The sequence below is a fragment of the Anneissia japonica genome, unplaced genomic scaffold, assembly GCF_011630105.1.
Source record: "Anneissia japonica isolate Jap-2015-1 unplaced genomic scaffold, ASM1163010v1 scaffold1165_len1893470_cov193, whole genome shotgun sequence".
Classification (NCBI taxonomy): Eukaryota; Metazoa; Echinodermata; class Crinoidea; order Comatulida; family Comatulidae; genus Anneissia; species Anneissia japonica.
This window is the reverse complement of record NW_022709613.1, coordinates 644,337-664,251: the sequence shown is the minus strand read 5'-3', so window position 1 is coordinate 664,251 and position 19,915 is coordinate 644,337. Positions and strand designations below refer to the sequence as shown.

General features: G+C 33.6%; 1 protein-coding gene across 1 annotated transcript in view; it reads left to right on the top strand.

Moving 5' to 3' along the window:
* The window catches only part of LOC117106833 (GTPase-activating Rap/Ran-GAP domain-like protein 3), a 61,544-nt gene extending 42,193 nt beyond the window's left edge, over positions 1-19,351 (top strand). The window contains exons 12-23 of the mRNA XM_033248307.1: positions 2,395-2,440; positions 2,755-2,872; positions 5,641-5,748; positions 6,156-6,230; positions 6,717-6,780; positions 7,283-7,330; positions 9,427-9,525; positions 10,014-10,127; positions 10,665-10,828; positions 11,230-11,385; positions 12,224-12,290; positions 12,929-19,351. Of these exons, the coding sequence (XP_033104198.1) occupies positions 2,395-2,440; positions 2,755-2,872; positions 5,641-5,748; positions 6,156-6,230; positions 6,717-6,780; positions 7,283-7,330; positions 9,427-9,525; positions 10,014-10,127; positions 10,665-10,828; positions 11,230-11,385; positions 12,224-12,290; positions 12,929-13,761 (1,892 nt within the window). The 3' untranslated portion in view covers positions 13,762-19,351. The remainder of the gene's footprint in view (positions 1-2,394; positions 2,441-2,754; positions 2,873-5,640; positions 5,749-6,155; positions 6,231-6,716; positions 6,781-7,282; positions 7,331-9,426; positions 9,526-10,013; positions 10,128-10,664; positions 10,829-11,229; positions 11,386-12,223; positions 12,291-12,928) is intronic.
* The last annotated feature ends 564 nt before the right edge of the window (positions 19,352-19,915 follow it).

Genomic DNA, 19,915 nt, shown 5'->3' with positions numbered 1-19,915 from the left:
CTATTACCGGTACTCATCTATATAATACACGTGTCATGTACAAGTAGGTTGCAGTCACATCTCTATCCTGTGAATCATTAACATGTCCATTAACCAATTTTACTTCAATCCGCAAAACATTTTTTTTAACCGGCTATCGATCAAAATTATAAAGTGGCGCAGTGTTCAGATACATGTTAACGGGTAGATTTTGACATTTACTTATAAAGAATTATTTCAAGTCCCGAGTTTAACTTCCGCGCCACTTTAACGAAATCTAGTCCTTTTATTGCTTTTACGCCGTTATAATCGTTAATTTTTAATCTGTCGATCAATTTAAAAGTGCCTATTTTTAAATAAAATTATGCTTATGTTACCTAGTTTTCAAAATCAACATTGACGACCCAATTCCATTACACAAAATTCCTAATATGCCTACTGTATATGCTTTGTTCATGTAGTATGTAACCGACGATTTGATATCTTAATATTAAAATCTAGTAAATCCTTCAGAGATCATTTCATCTTAGTACGGATTAATATCAAAATGTCATCAATATTAAGGGCCGTAGCGTGGGGTGGGGGTTAAGGGTTTACGGCGAACCGCCCAAAACCTGGAGAAGGTCCGCATTTAAAAACGAAAAATTAATATTCGTAGATATATTTACAATGTTCTCCAGAATATCATACAAGCCAAAGGATCCACTTTCCACTGAAACGAACCTCCCACAAATTAAGTCATGCTACGGGCCTGATATTATGTGAGCGTTAAGTGCGAGATTGTCCAATGGTAGTCAAAATGCGTATCCACTACTTCATAGAAAATACGTCAATCGCGATATTCAATAATAGATTCGTATAATGAATGGGGAACCTTAGTGACAGTGTTGCCCAATATCTATTTAGGAAACGTGTTAAACACGGGGTCCACCTTTGTTAAGCAATGGAATACCGTAGTTAGCTTATCTGATAGTAGCTTGTCAACTACGTAATAATTTTAATAGACCTTAATATTTCATTGATAGGCTACGGGTTCAAAATAATGAGACTGGTTATAAGTTCCAGCGATTTCTATTAATATTTGACATCAAGCGTACGTTTCTTTATAAGCCGCAACTGAAAATAGGCCTAACAACATTCGTGTGTTAATTACCGGTATGTGTCAAGTTCCTAATTATACGACACTTAGGCCTATTTGTGAATCATAATGAATATAACGATGTATAAGTAAGTATTGCGTTGTTTTAATAATGTAATCCTTTATTCATATTATATCAATTCATGGAAGTTTAACTTACTTTCGGCGTGATATAGCGTGAAAAGGCAAAGATTTAATATTCTGGTCTTTCAAAAGAAATGTTTTGATTTGTTCAAATCAAGGTTTGATTAACTAATATATTTGAATAACGTGTAGAATTCGATATGCATAATATTGTGGTTAATGTTTGCTTTACCGGTGCTTTTGATGCAAGCTAATGTGTTTTGCAAATGCCACAGCCCAATTTTTCATGAAATGACATATTAAATGAAGTTTTTGTAATATATCAAATACGGTTGATGATGAATGCACGCTAATATTCAATTACGTTTCTTCTTCAAACGGATATAAGTTCATGATGTATCGGTAAATATTTATCAGTTTCATTCAATTGGTATTTGATAGGGTTTTTTATATTGTCTGACAGTTCATAGTCTCATAACTGCCATGGTTGTAATTATTTCAACAAAATTTCGATCCCTCTAACTATTCTTTCTAACTAGCCTATAGGATATAAGATATAATATCTTAATCGAAATACTATAGTAATATTAGCCTTATAGTAATACGTATTATTTTTAATTGTTGCTATGTGATATAATCATAAGATTACTTGAGTATCTTGGATGTGTCAGCCTAGTTTATAATATGCATACCTTTTGTAATATGTAGGTTAAATAGGTACTGAACAAGCAAGACAAATAACACATAGGAATTATTAGGCTAAAGAGTTAAAATGTAAAATGTAAATGCCCGATCCTTGTAGGAAAATCAAGAACATCGAATCATTTCATGCGGCGTCCGCAGTTCAATGCATTCCATCGACACTACACCAGAAAACAACCTCCTGTTTTTTTGTACACATGTAAACATTAATGGTGGCTTAATGTCCCGTCGGAAGGAAGATGTAGTTGTAGCAAAGTGTCTTACAAAAACATAAGCAACCAGTGTCAGGTTTTGAACCCTCTCACAACTCGAATTTCTTTCCCGCACCAAATTAACGGCTGGCCTGACTTGCTTTCGATTTCCTAGACTGTTCATTAAATTCGGTTTCAGCCCCCTCACCCCCTCCTTCGTCAGTATTAAATAGACGTCTATAGTGATGTTTGATGCTTGATCAAACTATTAATTGTACACCTTAACAATATTTGACGTAGATATATTTGCTCTTGTTACTTACAACACAATCAAAGATACCTACAGGTAAGTTTGCAAAATATTGTTCAACTTATGAACTAAGTGATGCAGAACTAGATGGTTAGAATGCTCGTCTTCCAAACCGACAGTACAGGGTATATATTCTAAAACAACTACAACTCTAAACAACGAGTTTAAATGTTAATATGTGAAATAAATAAATACCAAAATAATAAGATGATAAAGAAATTGTTGTTCGAAAGAGAAAAAAAAAAGATATTATAAAACCATGAATGATTCATCAATATTTTAATTATTTGCTTGTACATTTAAGGTATTTTATTAAAATATGTTTTATGTATACTTAATTGTACTTTTAGATTGTGGGTTTTTTCTGAAGAGTCAGTGCCTCTATTTGGACCACCGTTGCCTTGCCCTGCTGAATTTGAAAATCACAAAGAGTTCAGAGACTTCCTGTTAGTTAAGCGTAAGTATTGTAGAAAAAGATAGAATGCGGAAGAAAGACAGAGTGTGCTTTAGAGGTAGAAAAGTAATAAAGAAAAGATTGATTTTTTTTTTCAGCATAAATAACATATACACTTAAGCATTAATAACATAGATCATTGTTCTGAACGTTCCGACCTTTATTGGTTCGAAGAATTGTAATGACAATTTCTAAAGATAACGATGAATATTTCAACAGCTATAGAATTATACTTAATGAGTAATTTGTCAAAACCATCCCGGTGAATTTTTTATTCATTATTTTCTTAGATTATTTTTGCAAGAAAATAAAACATGATCCATTAATTATGTTGTCAATGTATATGCAAACTGTAATAAGCATACAAAGCAACAAATTCTTTCGCAAAAACAAAATGCATATCTTTTCGAATTCTTACAAGATGAACAATTAACTAATAAATAATGTGTTTATTATTAAATACATTTTTAAAAAAAATATTTTGATAAAAAAATAATGATGATGATTATGAGGAGGATGATGGCAATGGTGATAAGTATAACTTGATATGTTATTATACAACGATTGTTCAACTTTGAAACACGTGGATTCACATAATGTATTGTAGTAATTCTAGGCATTTGATTTTCTAATTATAGGCCTACATTATAAAGCTTCAATGTTAATTCTTAAGGATGTGGCAATGAATCTATAATTTAATACTCTAACAAACTTGTTAAACAACATCAAAAGTAGATGTTAGTGACTGCAAACAACAATGTCTTCTATTTCTTGGCCCCATTCTTTTTACATAATGCCTTTAATGACGTTTCAGTGAACTTTAAACATCCCCATTTTAGCAGTGAATGACATTGTACCAATTAAAAAATGTTACATCAAACAAACAAGTTCCACGTTATATCAATAATAGAGTGATAGTACTTCTCGCAAAAGGAGTCGTAGTCATCAACTTAATGGCAAACGTTGTAAAAGCCAGGTTCCCAGACAAATGCTACCGAGATTCACCAACAGCTGTCGCCGTTCATTCATTCTGCTTTTATTATCAAACTCATTGCAGTAAAATTGAAATATTACAGTGTAGGTCGATTATTATATAGCCTATATGAATTAGAATACCGGGTAGCATCTCAAATTAGCAAGTTATATAAATCGTCAAAACAAGTTTACGTTTTACTTGACTAATTTAAATTACCAAGACGAGATACCCCCCCTTCCAGCTAAGAGTAAATTGTAATAATAATTATAGCCTAGCGTGATATTAGTTTACGCTTCAAACTCACATAATTCATCGCCTACGAAAAGAGCTCACATTTCTGTAACCTCAAAATACAGAATATTTACCATAACTCGTAACAACAAACGTGAAAAATGCATTGTGTAGGTGAGTTAACACAAAAATATTGTATGTCATTAGAGTGCCCTTAAAAACGGATTAACTGGAATAGTATTAATAATTATAGCAATTAATGTAATAATTCAAATCATGTATCATCGAATGTAAAGATCAAAACCTTTATTAAAACCTAACTTCTTTTTATTTTATTCGTACACTACTTAGGACTGTCTTCGTAAGCGGTTGTACAAAATAGCACAAGTTGAAATCGATTTTCACGTACCGTACCACATAAAAGTCATGTAGCAATTATTGCCATGGTATTTGCTTCCCATTACCCCGCTTATAGATACCTGTGGAACACCATGGAACTCGTAAAACAAGTTTACGTACACATACTCGACTCTTTGTGGCTGTATTTTGATTAGTGCAGTTTAATCAACAAGTTATGGAAGATCCTGTGGGTCAAGTGCTTTGTCCAAAGACACCGTCTACAGCCTCAAACTTGAACACTAGATCAGTTGATTTGGAAGCACGAAACATTCTTATTCTTATTCTTTATTCGCAAAAAAAAATTAAAATAAATTAAAAAAAAGTTTTTAAAAAACGAAGTAGGCCTACAATACATGGTGGTGTACATATACAGAATATTAACGTCGGGATTCCACACTCGCACTCTTGAAATCACTTGTGTCCTTTTGGGCAACACGTTTGTCTTTGTCTCCCCGGGAGTATAAATGAGTACCTGGTAGGGTGTTGTGGTACTATATAGATACTACCAAAAAAAAAAGGAGAAGATTTTACTTTTGTTGGTTTATCAATGTATGTTATCCAATGACCAGGGGTATAATAATCATCATGTACTTCCACAAAACATTGTGAAGTAACGTAACAAAATACTACTGGGTCCTGGCTTACAAAAGGCATGCTAACCTACCTAGGCATAGGTTGGCAGATCAGCCAAACAAGGTTTAGCCCAACTAGCCTTCAATTAAATAAAATTATACACAAGTTTTTGGTTCGACGTAATAATTTATGTACGAAAGTGCGTTCTTCAGGTCTATCGGTTCATCGATCCACTACGTATCGAACTACTCAATATTGTTGGAATATATACATTATTGTATAATAATATATTGCCTATGACTTTGATTTTTTTTCTCTCTATTTAAAAAAAAAAGATAAAATTACCTGACCTTTTTCAAGAGGGGAAAATCTTGAATGTTAAATAGGCCTATATTAAAGGTCATTAAAAGACTCCTCAGAAGTTGGGAAAGCTCATTTCCGGTCATCTAGGAATCAGAATTTTCCATGGGGAGGACCCCCGGACCACCCTTTCATTTTGGGTGTTTTTGGAAACGTTTTGAACCCCCTCTTTTTAGTCCTGGATCCGCCCCTGTATCCCCATGATTTTTCTCTTGATATTGTTACTGTACCTCTTTTACCTAGAATATGTTAAACAAACGGTCCTTCAGTGACGTCATCCCCGAACCACACTGGGGTTGGAGAAGCAAGAAAGAAGAAGCCAGACAAGCCGAATTCGTACGAGTTGGTCAGGTAAGTTGTATTACATAGTTACACGTTATTAAGAATATTAAAAGATATTATTCTACTTTTTATCATATTTATGCTTTCCGTTCTCCAGATACAAGGTAATCAGTACCATTGGTGTACTGTATTAATTACACGTCTAATTTCCGAATTCTTTGATGCGTATAAGATAGTAGATTGCTGTTTTCAATTCTCAAGTAGCTGTAATTATGGATTTATAGTAATCTAATATCCCATGTTTTAATCGTTTTAGTCAACTCACTCTCGTGTGTAATCCATGTAATCTGTAGGAGTATAGCAGTTCTTAATTTTATTTTGTTTTTGACATTTAAGCACGCCGTACTTTAGTACTGATTTCTAATTATTTGAATGTTAAAGGTAATAATTAAATCTGGGTGGTTTTTTTTTTCTAGTCACTGAAACTACGAACAATTGTAAAAGGCGACGCACCAACAAGCACGGCCACAACGTCATTACTAAAACGAGAGGTAGGTTGATGTTCAAAAGTACAATTGCATTAAAAATTCACTGTACATTCAATGACATCCTTTGCTTTCGAGTCTGACAATATATTGACTACAGATTTACATTTTGTTAAGCCTATCATCGTATTGTCATGGGAGAGCTATTTTAGATATATAATATAATCATTATTCCATAAATGGTGACGTAATTCATAAACTTAATTGTTGATAGTCAGTATCAATTACATGCGAACGTAGCTGATAAATGTTTCTCAGATCAGCTGACTTAAGTTGCCAGTGTCAATTACAAACAACATATTTTTATACTAAAACATGTTTTGACAACAGGACGTACCAAAAACAACAGGCCCACGTGTTTCCGTATAACATTAAAAATTATCGCCAGTTGTTTAATCAGTAAAAAATATTTATTCAAAATCGTTCCTCATTATTTCATGAAACATTAATACTTCTTTTAGCTCTTAATGGTTATTATGTTTTTATCTTTAGCCTTGGGAACCACAACTTATGGCCAAAGACTTCCCGTACGAAATCATATGTGGTGATTCTTGGGGTAAGAACATCTATGCACACATGAAATGAGAGCTGCTATCGCGCGCAGAAGCCTCTAATAAAGTTATATACTATTTTTTTTTAAATTAGCCCACGAATTATAGGCTGACAGTTAACTGAGCAACAAGACGACTCCAAGGTGTGCCCAAACGGACATAAGAATGATAAACGATTTCAAGTTTATTTATTATACTGCATCAGACTAAGACAGCTAACAAACAGTTTATATACAGTATATATATAATTATATATATATATATATATAATTATATGAAGAAGGCGTGTCCACGTGTGTTTCGAAACATATTGTCGTTCGTCCTGTCTTCATTGTGGTCACTAACTATAACTGAATATTTTTGGCATATCGTTACATTTTCCCTAGTAACGATATATTCTTTTACGCTTCCAAAAAATTGTTGTGTGAGTTTATATTAAAATAATCATAAACAAGTACGTAAAATTTGATTGTTTTTAACATATGTTTGTTTGGTGTTTTTTCTCAGGCGAAAAGCTCGTTGTTGTGACAGAAGAAGGTGTTTTCATTCTTGAAGGTATTTTTTACAATGATTTAGACATTACACAGACCCTAAATTATTTATTTATGTGACATAACATACAGATTGTCAACACAGAATATATACAGACTTATGCACTCTTCTTAGAGTTCTTTTTATGCAACCCACTCAACCTCCATGTTTCTGATTTTATGACGCCATCCTAGACACCCAAGAGAAGTACATTTTTGACAAGTTAACAGAAGAATAGAAAATATACCGTTCTTATTTTCTGTACATTAACACTTAAGGTTATCGGCAACGTGTATAATGATTTAATTCCAAAAGAATCTACGTAAACCTAATTGTTTTGATTTGTGTCCCATTGCAAATTAATTTCTTACTTGATCTAATGAATAATTCAATGTTTAATTTGAATTTATGAGGGTTTTATATTTATAAATACTATAGACCTATAATGCTGTACCGTACCTGTACTAATACTGTATATTAACTGAACAAAAAAGAGACTGTTTGATTTGAAGACTATTCCGTTTGGTTGTCCTTGAATTTGATTTTTCTTTTTTTGAAATATCACAAACTACGTACTATATACGATATTGACCTTCATTACGTGTTAGTTTTTTAGGTTGGTGGGTCTACTACTAATTATTGTAATAACCAACATAACACAAAACAACATTCCACATCCCCCAAGAAAAGATGAGTGGTTTTAAATCGTCTGTTTAAAAGTTAAGTCATCCCTGAGGTATGGGAATTGATAAGGTTCTCTAAAACGAAAGTCTTATAACATAAATTTGCAATGTTACCAGAAATATTCAAATTATGTTGGTACTTGAACATTATGTTGTAAATATTCGACGTTTCGTGACAAGGTGACGAAAAATTACACAAGTTACATCAAAGTTAAAGAGCTGGAAAAGGTTATATTTCCTTGAAGTTTCTTATTTATAATAAGAGCAACAACACAAGTGATGTTTATATTCATTTAAAATCGCCTTCCGCACACGACACATTCAAGCTAAAATTATAGTAATAATAATAATTTTTATTATTATTGTTATCATTGTTATTCAGAGTCGATATGTTGTTTAATACATCAAAACAAATATTCTTATTGTTGTTTTACGCTCTGTCCAGATTAACAAACTATATTTGTGACAAAATTGTTTTAGGCCCATATATATTCATGATGTCCCTATATGGTAATGATGTGATGTCATCATGACCATATTTAGGTATGTCACATGTTTTTGTCAAATAACATTTGATAGTCTGGACAGAGCTTCAGATATAGAACCATGGAGGAATTAATTAATTAATCCATGGTTTGATAGAACGCATATAAAACATGGTAGCGTGTTATATTATGCAATATCAAGTTTTGTTTATGTACAATTTTAAAGGTTGAACGTTTTAAACTTATCTTGAACGACGTCAGTCAAACTTTAAAAATAACACAATTATTTTACGGCCATGCTTAGTCTTACTTCACTCCATTAACTATACCATGATGTTTGATTTATGTGTCTGTATAGTCACGATCACATTTACATCATTGATTTGATTATGTTATTTACTTCCTTTAGTGCCATTACTGATTATACTGGCCATTACAGGCGTTTCGTACCGTATATTCTCTCTTATTGAAGCTTGTTTTGAACATTAACAGCGTCTAGTTCGTAATCTCTTGTTTGTCATTAATATTTACCGGCGTTTGTTAAAATTTATTGTTTCATTGAAAAGTTATCAAAATTGTATTGATCTTAAAGGAATTGCTAAACACAAATGCTATGGTTGAAATTATTTAAATTTTAGATTTTTTAAACAAATTAATTGCAACATTGGAGTGCAAGTCGCAAGACTGAAACAGACGTTTTTTCTTTGTGAAACTTTTGAATAGTTGAAAAGCATATAGGCCTACTTCATGCACTTTACTTCATTAATGTAATTTATTTCTTTATTTATGTTTATATCATACCTCGTTATTGCTCAAGGAGTATATATAAATAGGCCTTTATTTGCCTAAATTGAACCAGATTAACACTGCTATGCAGCTAACTGATTTCTATAAAGTCTATAATACATATAAATATAAACGTAGGCCTATGTGATCATCTGTTTTATTTTAGATTCTGTGCAACCTCGGCTTATCATTGACAAGTCGGTAAGCGTGAAACAACTAAGCGTGGTAGAGGCACATGGACTGTTGCTGTTCAGAGCTGATAAAGGTTGGTTATACTCTACATAAATTTGATCCTAAAGCTGATCACAATGACTGTTAATATTATTTGGTTTTTAAATTTAATTAAATATTCTTGATGTGTGTGATATAAACAACAAAATACGAATGTCTTTATACTTATTTTCGCTATATGCAATGATGATGAAAGAAATAGTCATCGAATTTGTTTAGAGCCTAAAAATACAATTTATTTCGGTGCTACAAGCTTTGCATTTTGTTACTTATGAGCGAGGATATGTAGCTACCTGTACGAAACAGCTATAGTAGTGTCGGAATTAATTCGAATTAACCTATTGTTTTTCTATTATAGGTATACATGATTAAAGGCATAAATTAAAAACAAAAAATTCTTGCATATAGGCTTATGTGTGGCTTATCTGAGGAATAGCGTACTTTTTCAATTATGTCAATTTTCATTTTTAATGATTCATTTTTATTTCTTACAAGCTCATTATATTGTTTACTTCGTCTTAGGAAAGGAGAGCCGTGTATACGTATTCAGATTATCAATGTTAGAAGGTGAAAAAAACCAACATGTCCTTCTTGGAAGAGCGGAAATTAAAGAGCATAAGCTAGAGCGAACCAAAGGTGAGTCACTTTGGAAATATTATGTCATCAGCAGCTGAAAACAATCGATAAATTTTCAGGTTGATATAATACTACAGTCATGATCAAAATTAGTTCGCTTGTATAAATCAACTTCGAAGAAATCAACTCAAATTCCAATGCCAAAGTCTTATAACACATATACAAGGTATGCATATGTTTAAACCCTATCTAAAATTCGTTGTGATTATTTATCAACTTTATGTAAGAAAGAAAGTGGAACAGATGCAGCGAATTTTTTTGTACGTTGGGCTTTTTAACAACAGTTGTATTTGTGTGTTGAAAACCAGTCCAAATATAGGGTGTGTGTCTACGGATTAAAACAATTAATGATTTTTATTTGAATCATATAAAAATAATATTATTATCAACTTTACTATCATCATAATTTCTATTATTCCTATTATATTCGCATTAATTATCAAAATTTTCATCTAGTATTATTGTTGTTGCTACAACTGTTGTCGTTGACGCTGTTCTTATTTTTATTTGTTTTTAAAATCACTAAAATAATTTTAGGTTGTCATTTGTATGCATTGAGCAGACCAGGTGGAATTCATCTGCGAATGGCTGTTGCTGTCTGCAAAAAGATCCTGCTAATGACGTGGAAACACAGCATTGCGTGGACGACTTGGTGCACTACAGCTGATACGGACACGATTGATGGCTTCCAATTTGTTAGGGTAAATTCAGCGGCGTATTTACGGGGTTGGGTGGCTGGGGGCGCACGCCCCCGTAGTAAAAGCTCGTACTCACTAGAAACTTGCTTAGCAAAAACAATTACAGTCAAGTAGTTAAATATCACCTTATTTTGCCAGGTAAAAGTCCCATCACTTAATCATCGAGCCCTCCCCCCCCCCACCCACAATTTGCAGACGCGCCACCCCCCACACCAGCACCCCCACCCCATGCCACTATTCCTCGACACTGAGTAAATTAAATGTTCATTGTGTGTACGAGGCTGCGGGTTTCATACCAGGTCATTGCTTCTCTGTGGCTATGTTGTATATTTGTGTACCGAATGAGTTCGTTGTTTTAGTTGTCGTTTTTCTTTCATGTATTCCATTCTGTTCGTTTTTTCCAGGAACTGAGTGCGAATGATGTGCCTTGTTTGTTAACATTAGTGGATGGTGGGAGCAAAGGCGACAATGAGTTTTGCGTGGGCTATCGTCAGCAATTTGACCTTATTAATGAAAAGAATGGTGATACATTCAGGGTTCATATGGTTGAATCGACTAAGGTAGGCTATCAGGAGGATCCAGAGATGCCCAAATGGGGGGGGGGCGAAAGGGGCGCCGAAAGTGGGCCCGATCGAGATAATAATACCCTATTGGGTCCGGGGGCATGCCCCGCGAAATTTGTGTTTTAGACACCCGAAAATAACCCCTGGGGCGTTTTGGGCGATCGTTTTTTTCTTTCTCTTTCTTTCTTTTTTTTTTTCTTTCTTTTTCTTTATCCACCCCTGGCTATAATATGATCAGCCACACAAATGCTATGAACACTATTGATATTCATTAATAATTAATATCATAATTATAGGCCTATTAAGGATTTGAGAAATAGTAATTGTATACCAATGTATGTATCCTTTGAAGATTATATAAAACTTCACTCTATTGTTTAATGTCAGTGTTTTTGTTTGTTGTTGTTTTTGTTGGAGCTGCAGGGGCGGATTTAGCCCCCCCCCCTTTTTTTTTTAATTTTAAGGTTAAAAAAAGGGGGGAAAAGAAAGAAAAAGAAATTATTGATTGCCCAAAACGCCTCAGAGGTCATTTCCAGGCGTCCTCCCCCTTTCGGACATCTCTGAAACCGTCACTGCTGGTTGTTGTTGGTGGTGGTTGTGGCGGTGGTGTTTGATTGGGTTTCGGTGGTGTTTGATTGGTTGTTGGTTGTTAGTTATTGGGTTGTTGGTGATTTGTAGTTGGTGAAATATGACGGTTGTTGGATGGTGGGTGTTGGGTGCTGTTGTTTGTGTTTGTTTTTAACAGTTGTTGGTATTCTTATAATATTTATAGTTAACATCGTTAAATATAGTGGTATTATTACTGATACAGTTAATATTTTGGCCTTATCAATAGGTCGATCTGGTGTCAGCAGTCGACATGTATGAAGATGATGAGCCCGAGTTATTACTCACTTATAATCGTAAGTGTGAACGACTCCATGTTTTATTCTATGAGAATGATTGAAAGTAATATCACTAAATTTTTTTTTATTTTTTAGCCTGATTTATTGCTGTTGGTTCGAGGCCTGTCTCTTATACACATCTTCGCTGTACATTGTAAGTTGAATTTGGATTATAGACGGCTGGACTAAACTTTTGAAAATAATAATTTTTAAAATATAGGCACACTTTTCTTTTATTGTGACTGCCTTATGCTAACTCCTTATTATTGTTTTCTTTTTAATTCATAAATTGTTTTATTGATTTTTTAAAAATATTTTTACTGGTTATTTTTTCTATTTCTGATTTTGACTTGCTTTTATGTATAATTCAATCAATGTTTGCTTTGGTTGCTAATAAAGATATTTTGAATTTTGAATTTGAATCTTTGAGCGATGAAAGATCTACTGTACATCTCGCCTGTAGTTTAAAGTAGGAAAATAGATTCTACTATAATATTCTGAATGATCTTAGTCAAGTGAAACACCTCAGAGTTTTATCTTTTCTCGCTCTCTTCTCCAATCTCCTCAACCTTTCTTTGGGGGATTAAAGATCTGCATCTCGCCTGTATTTCTAAATAAGAAAATAAATTCTATAGGCCTAAGTATATTCTGATTGATTTTAGTCAAGAGAAATATTTCATATGTTGCAGATGTTTTTCTTGTTCTGTTCTCAGGCAATGCATCAAATAGCCTACTTCAGATATACCGAATTACATTGGCCAGTCTTGTTGGTCAAGTGTGCGACCGAGCATTACCATCGCCATCGAAACCACAACCACCATCTTTTATCTCACCTTTGGTGAACGACTGCAGTTTACTCAAACCCTCCAATAGCATATCATATAAAGCTGGACACCACCACAACCACATGCCTCCAAATAAAGAGATTTCATTACGTCTGCCTTCTTTTACCAATTCCAATGGCAACACAGAAATTGCACTTGTCTCACCACGCGACCGAAGTCCGATGTTTTCCGATGAGACTGTCGAATCAAAGCGAAGACTTTTCGGAGGAATTCGTTCTCCAAAGAGTTGTAAGAAAACTGTCTCTACGACGAGTGATTCGGATTCAGACACGAAATTGGGTTCAAAGGCGGCCTCGACATGCAGTTCAGATTCGCAAGTTTTTATGTCCTCCGATTTCGACTCTGGAATTCATATGGCTTCACCAACCTACAAAACATCCAGCAAAACAAATTCGAACGTTTATGATTTTGATGCTAAACCAGACATTCAAAACAAATCAAATTTACGAAAATGTGGTTTTACACAATCAGAGGCGGAATGCCGTGCAGAATTGTTAGGAAAATCGACAAGTAAAGCACCAGACAATCATTCTGAGAAACGCGATATCTTAAAAAGTTTACCCGAGCGACCAGTGAAGCTTTCAAATATTAAACCGTACACTTTATCATCATCACTGGATGATGAAGACATTGATTTAAAATAGTTATAATGAGTAATACCTGTCAAAAAACATCACAGAATAAAGAAACATTATGACGATATGTCTATCGACTTAATCCATACCATGTTTCCATTGCTAATTGTGAATATACCTAATGTTGATGATTCGTTTCGTTTCACAGCCGATTATTTAGTGAAGTTTATGTGATCACGCGGATCCGTCCAAGATGAATTTTACTGATGACCAAATAGTCATATTTAACGTTACCTTGCAGAATGCGTTAATTCATCCAATCAGCGCCCTGGATTATATTATCATCCATCGTAAACAGAACTTGGCGCTTTGCAAACTGTATTCTGTGGAAAGCACTATAGTTAAAGTGTAAGCCTGAAAATTATTAATAGAATATTGCTATTGATTTTAATGTGCTTTTGAGTTTTTGTCTACGTTAATATTTTAAATTTTCCACACATAATTCTAGTCTAATGTGGATTTGTCTGTTTGCTGACTTATAAATGTAGCATTTAATATTCTCTTCAGTTAATCAGCGACTCACTATCTTATATATCTGTCAAGCACATTGAGTCGCAAGGATTTTCAAGGTTTTACTTATATTATGTGAATACTACAAAATTAGCTTGTGTTCGTGTGTCATGTCTCAACTCATCACGACTCGAGCCTCGTATGCTAAGTAAAGCAGTATTTTCATTGAATTTAAATTAACTTTTACACAACTTTTGTATCGTACTATGAATGTCTATGTATGCCAAATTATCAAGTGGCTAAGAAATTATAGTTGTTTATCTTATTTTCCTTGATGTAATTTGTAACAAGTTAATGTCGGTTGTATTGTAATTATAGTGCTTTAAACAATTTTTGTTTTAAATAAAGAATATATATAATATATATCTAATTAAGGTCCTTAATTTTTCGAATGATTGAAAGTAATATCACTAAATTTTTTTTTATTTTTTAGCCTGATTTATTGCTGTTGGTTCGAGGCTCTCTGTCCACGTATAAAGCTGGACAATTTAAAAAATTGAAGAAACAATTAACTATTTGTAAACAAACCATAAAATTGTAGGTATATTAAAATTATGATAAACTGAGCACCTACCAGTTTGCCTAAACTTGTGGTTTCAAAAGAATATCTTTGATCAATACCGGTACCATTTTATTAAGAAATTGTGTTTTTTCTTCGAAATCCAACCCTAGTCCATGACACTTATGTGTAATTCCTAAAAATACTTCATTCCATTTTAATATTATGGCACCAATGTCCTCAAAACCCCGGAATTATTGTGTGTGGACAAAAATGATCCCATCAGGATGAATTTTAAATAGAACTTTCATTCGTTTTATATGGCATTTGTGTCTTGTGATACAGATTTATTATTCATTTTATTTTATGCAAATAAATCGCTCAAAAATTAGAAGCAATTTCTCTAGTGATGTAACTTTCTTTGTCCTTGTATATTTGTCTTGGTCTGGCTGCATTTAATTATTTTCTTTTTATGTTCTGCTTAAAAAAGACAACATTGCAGAAATGAGCCAATTATCTTAGGTACATTACAGTAATACGAACACCGGCCATAATAAAACAAACTACTAATATTTCAACTGATTCTACCTAAATGATCAGTATTTCGGTGAAAAATAAAATGCTGATACTCTTCTATACTGGTGCTAGCACTAGTCATCAATCATCTGATCAGAATCCCCTAATCAGGTTTGGTGAAGTCATCATGACTATCCTGACTATTATTTGTCACCGAAACTGATAATTATCAGATAATTTAAGTAGTAAGTCGTTTACGTCACAAAGGTATACGTCGCTTGAATATGATTCTACCCACCAAATTTATTTATCTGTGTTCTAGCTCTTAAACCTGCCTACTGTATTTGGGTTATGTTTATTGTGTCCTTCATGTTGCTGGCGCAGCGGTTGCGATTGGGGCTCTATTTTTTAGGAAAGTGGTTCGAACCCCTCGCTGTGGCCAATAATTTATGAGCATTATTATATTTTGATCCTTTTGGGGGAAATTCGAGCTGTCAACTTTATGCGGCCATGGCCTTGAACCCCTCGACGTGTATCACTGTATCTGGCAAGGCGCTTCACCTACGGTTGTCTTTCCACACTAGGAGTATACTCAGCTGATACCTGCTAGGTTGGAGCACCACTGCGCTAAATACTACAGTAGTTGTTGCAATATTATGTAATTCTTCAAAGCGTATTGAATATGGATTCATTAGGTTTTGAATCCTGTTAAACTGGCATGATGTGCTTTAATCAGTGGCGTAACTAGAAGTCTTGAAATTGGGGTGCTGGTGAGAGGTGGGGCGCGAAGGTGAAGTGTGGGGGGAGGGGGCTCGATGATTAGTTGAGGGGCACTAATTCGCAAAATAAGGTGATTTTAGGTGATTTTTAACTACTTGACGTGGGAGGGGGTGGGACTTATGTCCTTTCGATCAATCTTTACGGTATTGAAAATTTGTAGATAATAAAATTGGATATAAAATTATTATTAGGTCTAAGGGTAACATTTGGACAATTCCATTACACATAACAGAATCAGATAGTTGTTATTAAAATTAATTACGGTTTTATTTGGCGTCTAATAATGATCATTTAATTACATCTTGCTACATTTTTTGCAATGTAAGAATTTTCTATAGACGGCAATTTTGATAGGCCTATGTTATGACAATTTGTGTTCGTAGAATAACAAATAGAAATCATACATCAGGGAACAGTGAAATTTTATTCCCTGATTACATGAAGTGCTGGATCTGGTGTTACACAATGAATTTCGTTTTTACTACTGGTTTTCGTTCGCCAGTCAATCCAAAAACAGGACTATGAATTTGCTAAATCATTGATAATTGATGTAAACTTAAGATGTACCGAAAATTTGGTTCCAAACAAAACATTTTATAGATTAAGAAGTGTTTTTTCAGCGTTTCCGTCACAAATTAATTTGATTTCGAATGACGTTTGTATATTCTAAAACAGTGCTTGTTTACCAAACAAGCATTACAGTATACACTAATTTAATTAAGTCTTTTGGCTTTAGTTTTATACTATCCGTCTAATCGTGTTAACTGGAAATGTTCAAAGATGAGAAGCACCCTAGTTTCAGTTGTTTCTGTACTTGGAATACCAGTATTTTAATGTGTTCAAAGAGTATTAATTCGCTTACATTTGTGCCGCGAGATTTTTAGTTTGAGTAGTATTTCTAAAAGTTTCAACGTATATGTTTTTCATCTAGTCGACATTAGAAAAATAATGACCCTCGCCCGTTTCCTAGATCGTTTATACGAAATCGTTTAATGCAATCGCTACATTACTCGAAAGTGACATGCAATTATGAGAAGTGTACTTATGTCTTTGCAGATTTTTTATGATTGTTGTCTATTTTGTGGAACATTTGCTGATAGATTTTAGAAAAATGCTTAATTGCAAAAAATCTATAGCGACATTGATTCATGTATTTTGAATATTGTACATCGAAATGCAGGTGAATGTAAAAATATGACATTGTGTATACTTGTGACCTTTTCCCTACTTTCAAGTAGGGCCTATTTGTCATTTAAACTACAAAATAATTGCAAAAAAAAAGTATGTAAAGAATGAATCGTACATACTGGTGTACATTGGTGCTTATTTACAGCTTTCAAAATATTATTGACATTATTATTAATAGGCCTATATAAAAATTCTAACGCTTAAGGGGCCTAAATTGTGGTGACGCTCAGAAATTGGTGATTGCACTTTCGGTTTTATTGACAATATAGATTTTTTTATAAGAGAGATCACTTATCATTCGAATGATATGGTTATATAAACTGAAAGTGAGCAAGGTGGCAATCAAACCTTCTATAAGTAGCAGGCTTAGTATTCTGGAGTCGATTTTAATGGTCTTTCTATTTTGTGCTTTTGGAACCCATTTTTTAAAGAAAAGGGAAAGGAGTAACATATTGATTTATCCAGATGCAATTCAATCTGAAATAAATTTAGCACTCTTTTATGGTAGTGAACAATTTCAATAAAAGTGTTGCAATGGAATACATTCATACATGTCTTACAACTGGGGTGAAACTCAATAAAGCACGATTTTGTCTGGTTGCTACAGTAACAGCTAAAATTGTATTTAGGCAACTGTTGTGCATACCATTTGGATAACCGCAGTTAAGAATGCGGCTTTCTTCAGGAACTGAAAAATATGAAATAAATATATAAATTTTAATTTGAGTAGAGTTGAATAGCTTAGTGGTTAAGAAGCTTCACTTCGAATCCCAGTGTCCTGGGTTCAATTCCTGTCACAGCAATACTTTCTCACGACAAAAAACAGCTCCATTCCCTAAGCCTCATTAAAGTCAGACTCCGGAGGAAAAACGGTGAACAAGATACAGATTTTTGAATATTTAAAAACTGGGGGGAAAAGGGGCGTAACCGCCCATTTTTACACCTTTTTCCCCCAGTTTTTAAATATTAAAAAATCTGTATCTCATTCACCGTTGCTCAGTTTTTGATCAAAACTCAGTTCTACAACATATCAAAAAAAATTTTTCCCCCGGAGCCTGACTTTAAGAGACTTTATAAAGCATCGTTCCATCCTGTATGTGGTGAGTGTACTTGCTGTTGATGTGAAGTAAATAAAAACAAGTTCATTTGGATATGGCACTCTAAAAAATAGTATTTGTCAACAACCATATAGGAGTAAATGGGGTGCTGTTGTTCCTCTAAAGGAATCTGTATAGGCATATTCTGTATAATAGTTAATAAATCGATTACCGCACTCAGGAAGTAGTGGTTACATGTAACACGCAATGTAGATTCGTAACGCAGTGCGTTCGTCTACGTGCATTTTATCGAATACGGTACCTGAATATCATGGCCCACTATTTTAACGCAATGATTGGTAGCCCATGTTATTCGATTACATATTTTCAAATATAAAGTAATTGGTATAAACTAGTTTGTATGATTTGAAAACGTCAGGCCACTAAAATACTATTTTACTTGATCTGAATACTCAATTTCGTTGTTGTTGTTGTTGTAAGACAGTTATTTCACAGTTATGATCTTGCAAGTTTGATTCTCAAAAAGCAAAATAATGGAACAAACGAGACAATAAAATAACGGGTTTATACTTCATGACGTCGATTGTGATTGAAAAACCCTTCTATTAGGCTTACTATCATCAACCGCTGTTCACTCCGATGTATAATTTTGTTTCTATACATACGTTTTTGATAACATTCTGCAGTGTACTTCATTCTTGATGTTTTAATTTTATTCATGAATTTTTATCAGAATTCAATCAAGATAATTTTTTATCTTTTCATGTGATTTGCGGTTGTTATTACATGTTTTCCTTTAGTGATTGATATCACTTATGTATCCAGAGTACGTGTGAATATGGTGAAATGCTACGGCGGTGTTTAAACCACGTTGATATTGTTATATACATTTAATTGCTTTTTAAGATCAGTGTTATTTAAAAATCTATTTGTAATTTTTAAGACTAGGCTATCGTATATGATTGGTTTTCTGTGCATTACAACTTCACGACTCCCAATTGAATTAATTTTGATAAACCAGACTCAAATAAAAGAAAATGCGATGGAAGCTTATTTGTTTGGCGTTTACCTATATGATTGTAAATGTCTATTTTATTATTATTAGTATCAGTAATAGACATATTTTCGACTATCCATCCACCATCATTACTTCTTCTTGTTTTACCTCCTCTTCCACCACCCTCCCAATATGACTGTCAAAAGCTGTCTCAAGTTGCTGCTCTATTACTCTGAAATAAGATGTCATCTTCTATTTTAAAAGAAGCTAATATCTCCACAATTTCTAAGAAAAGTTACTAGTAGCCATAGCAATGTAACACAGCACTATAATTGTATTAACAAGCAGGCATCGAATCTGTATCATCACCGACACCAATCTCATCATCAGTTGTCTATTCATAGCATGTTCTTGAATATTACTATGATGATGACTTGTTCAGATATTTTACTCTGTCAGTTCATCCCATTTAAATTTCAAACTCGGTAACAATGTTCTATTTCGATTTACTAAAATTACCAAAACTGATCATATTGGTAGAATCGGTTGTTTGGCTCATGTGCACTTGCCCACTGTAGGGAGCTACCCTGGTGTGCGCTTTGAGACTTCGGTGCT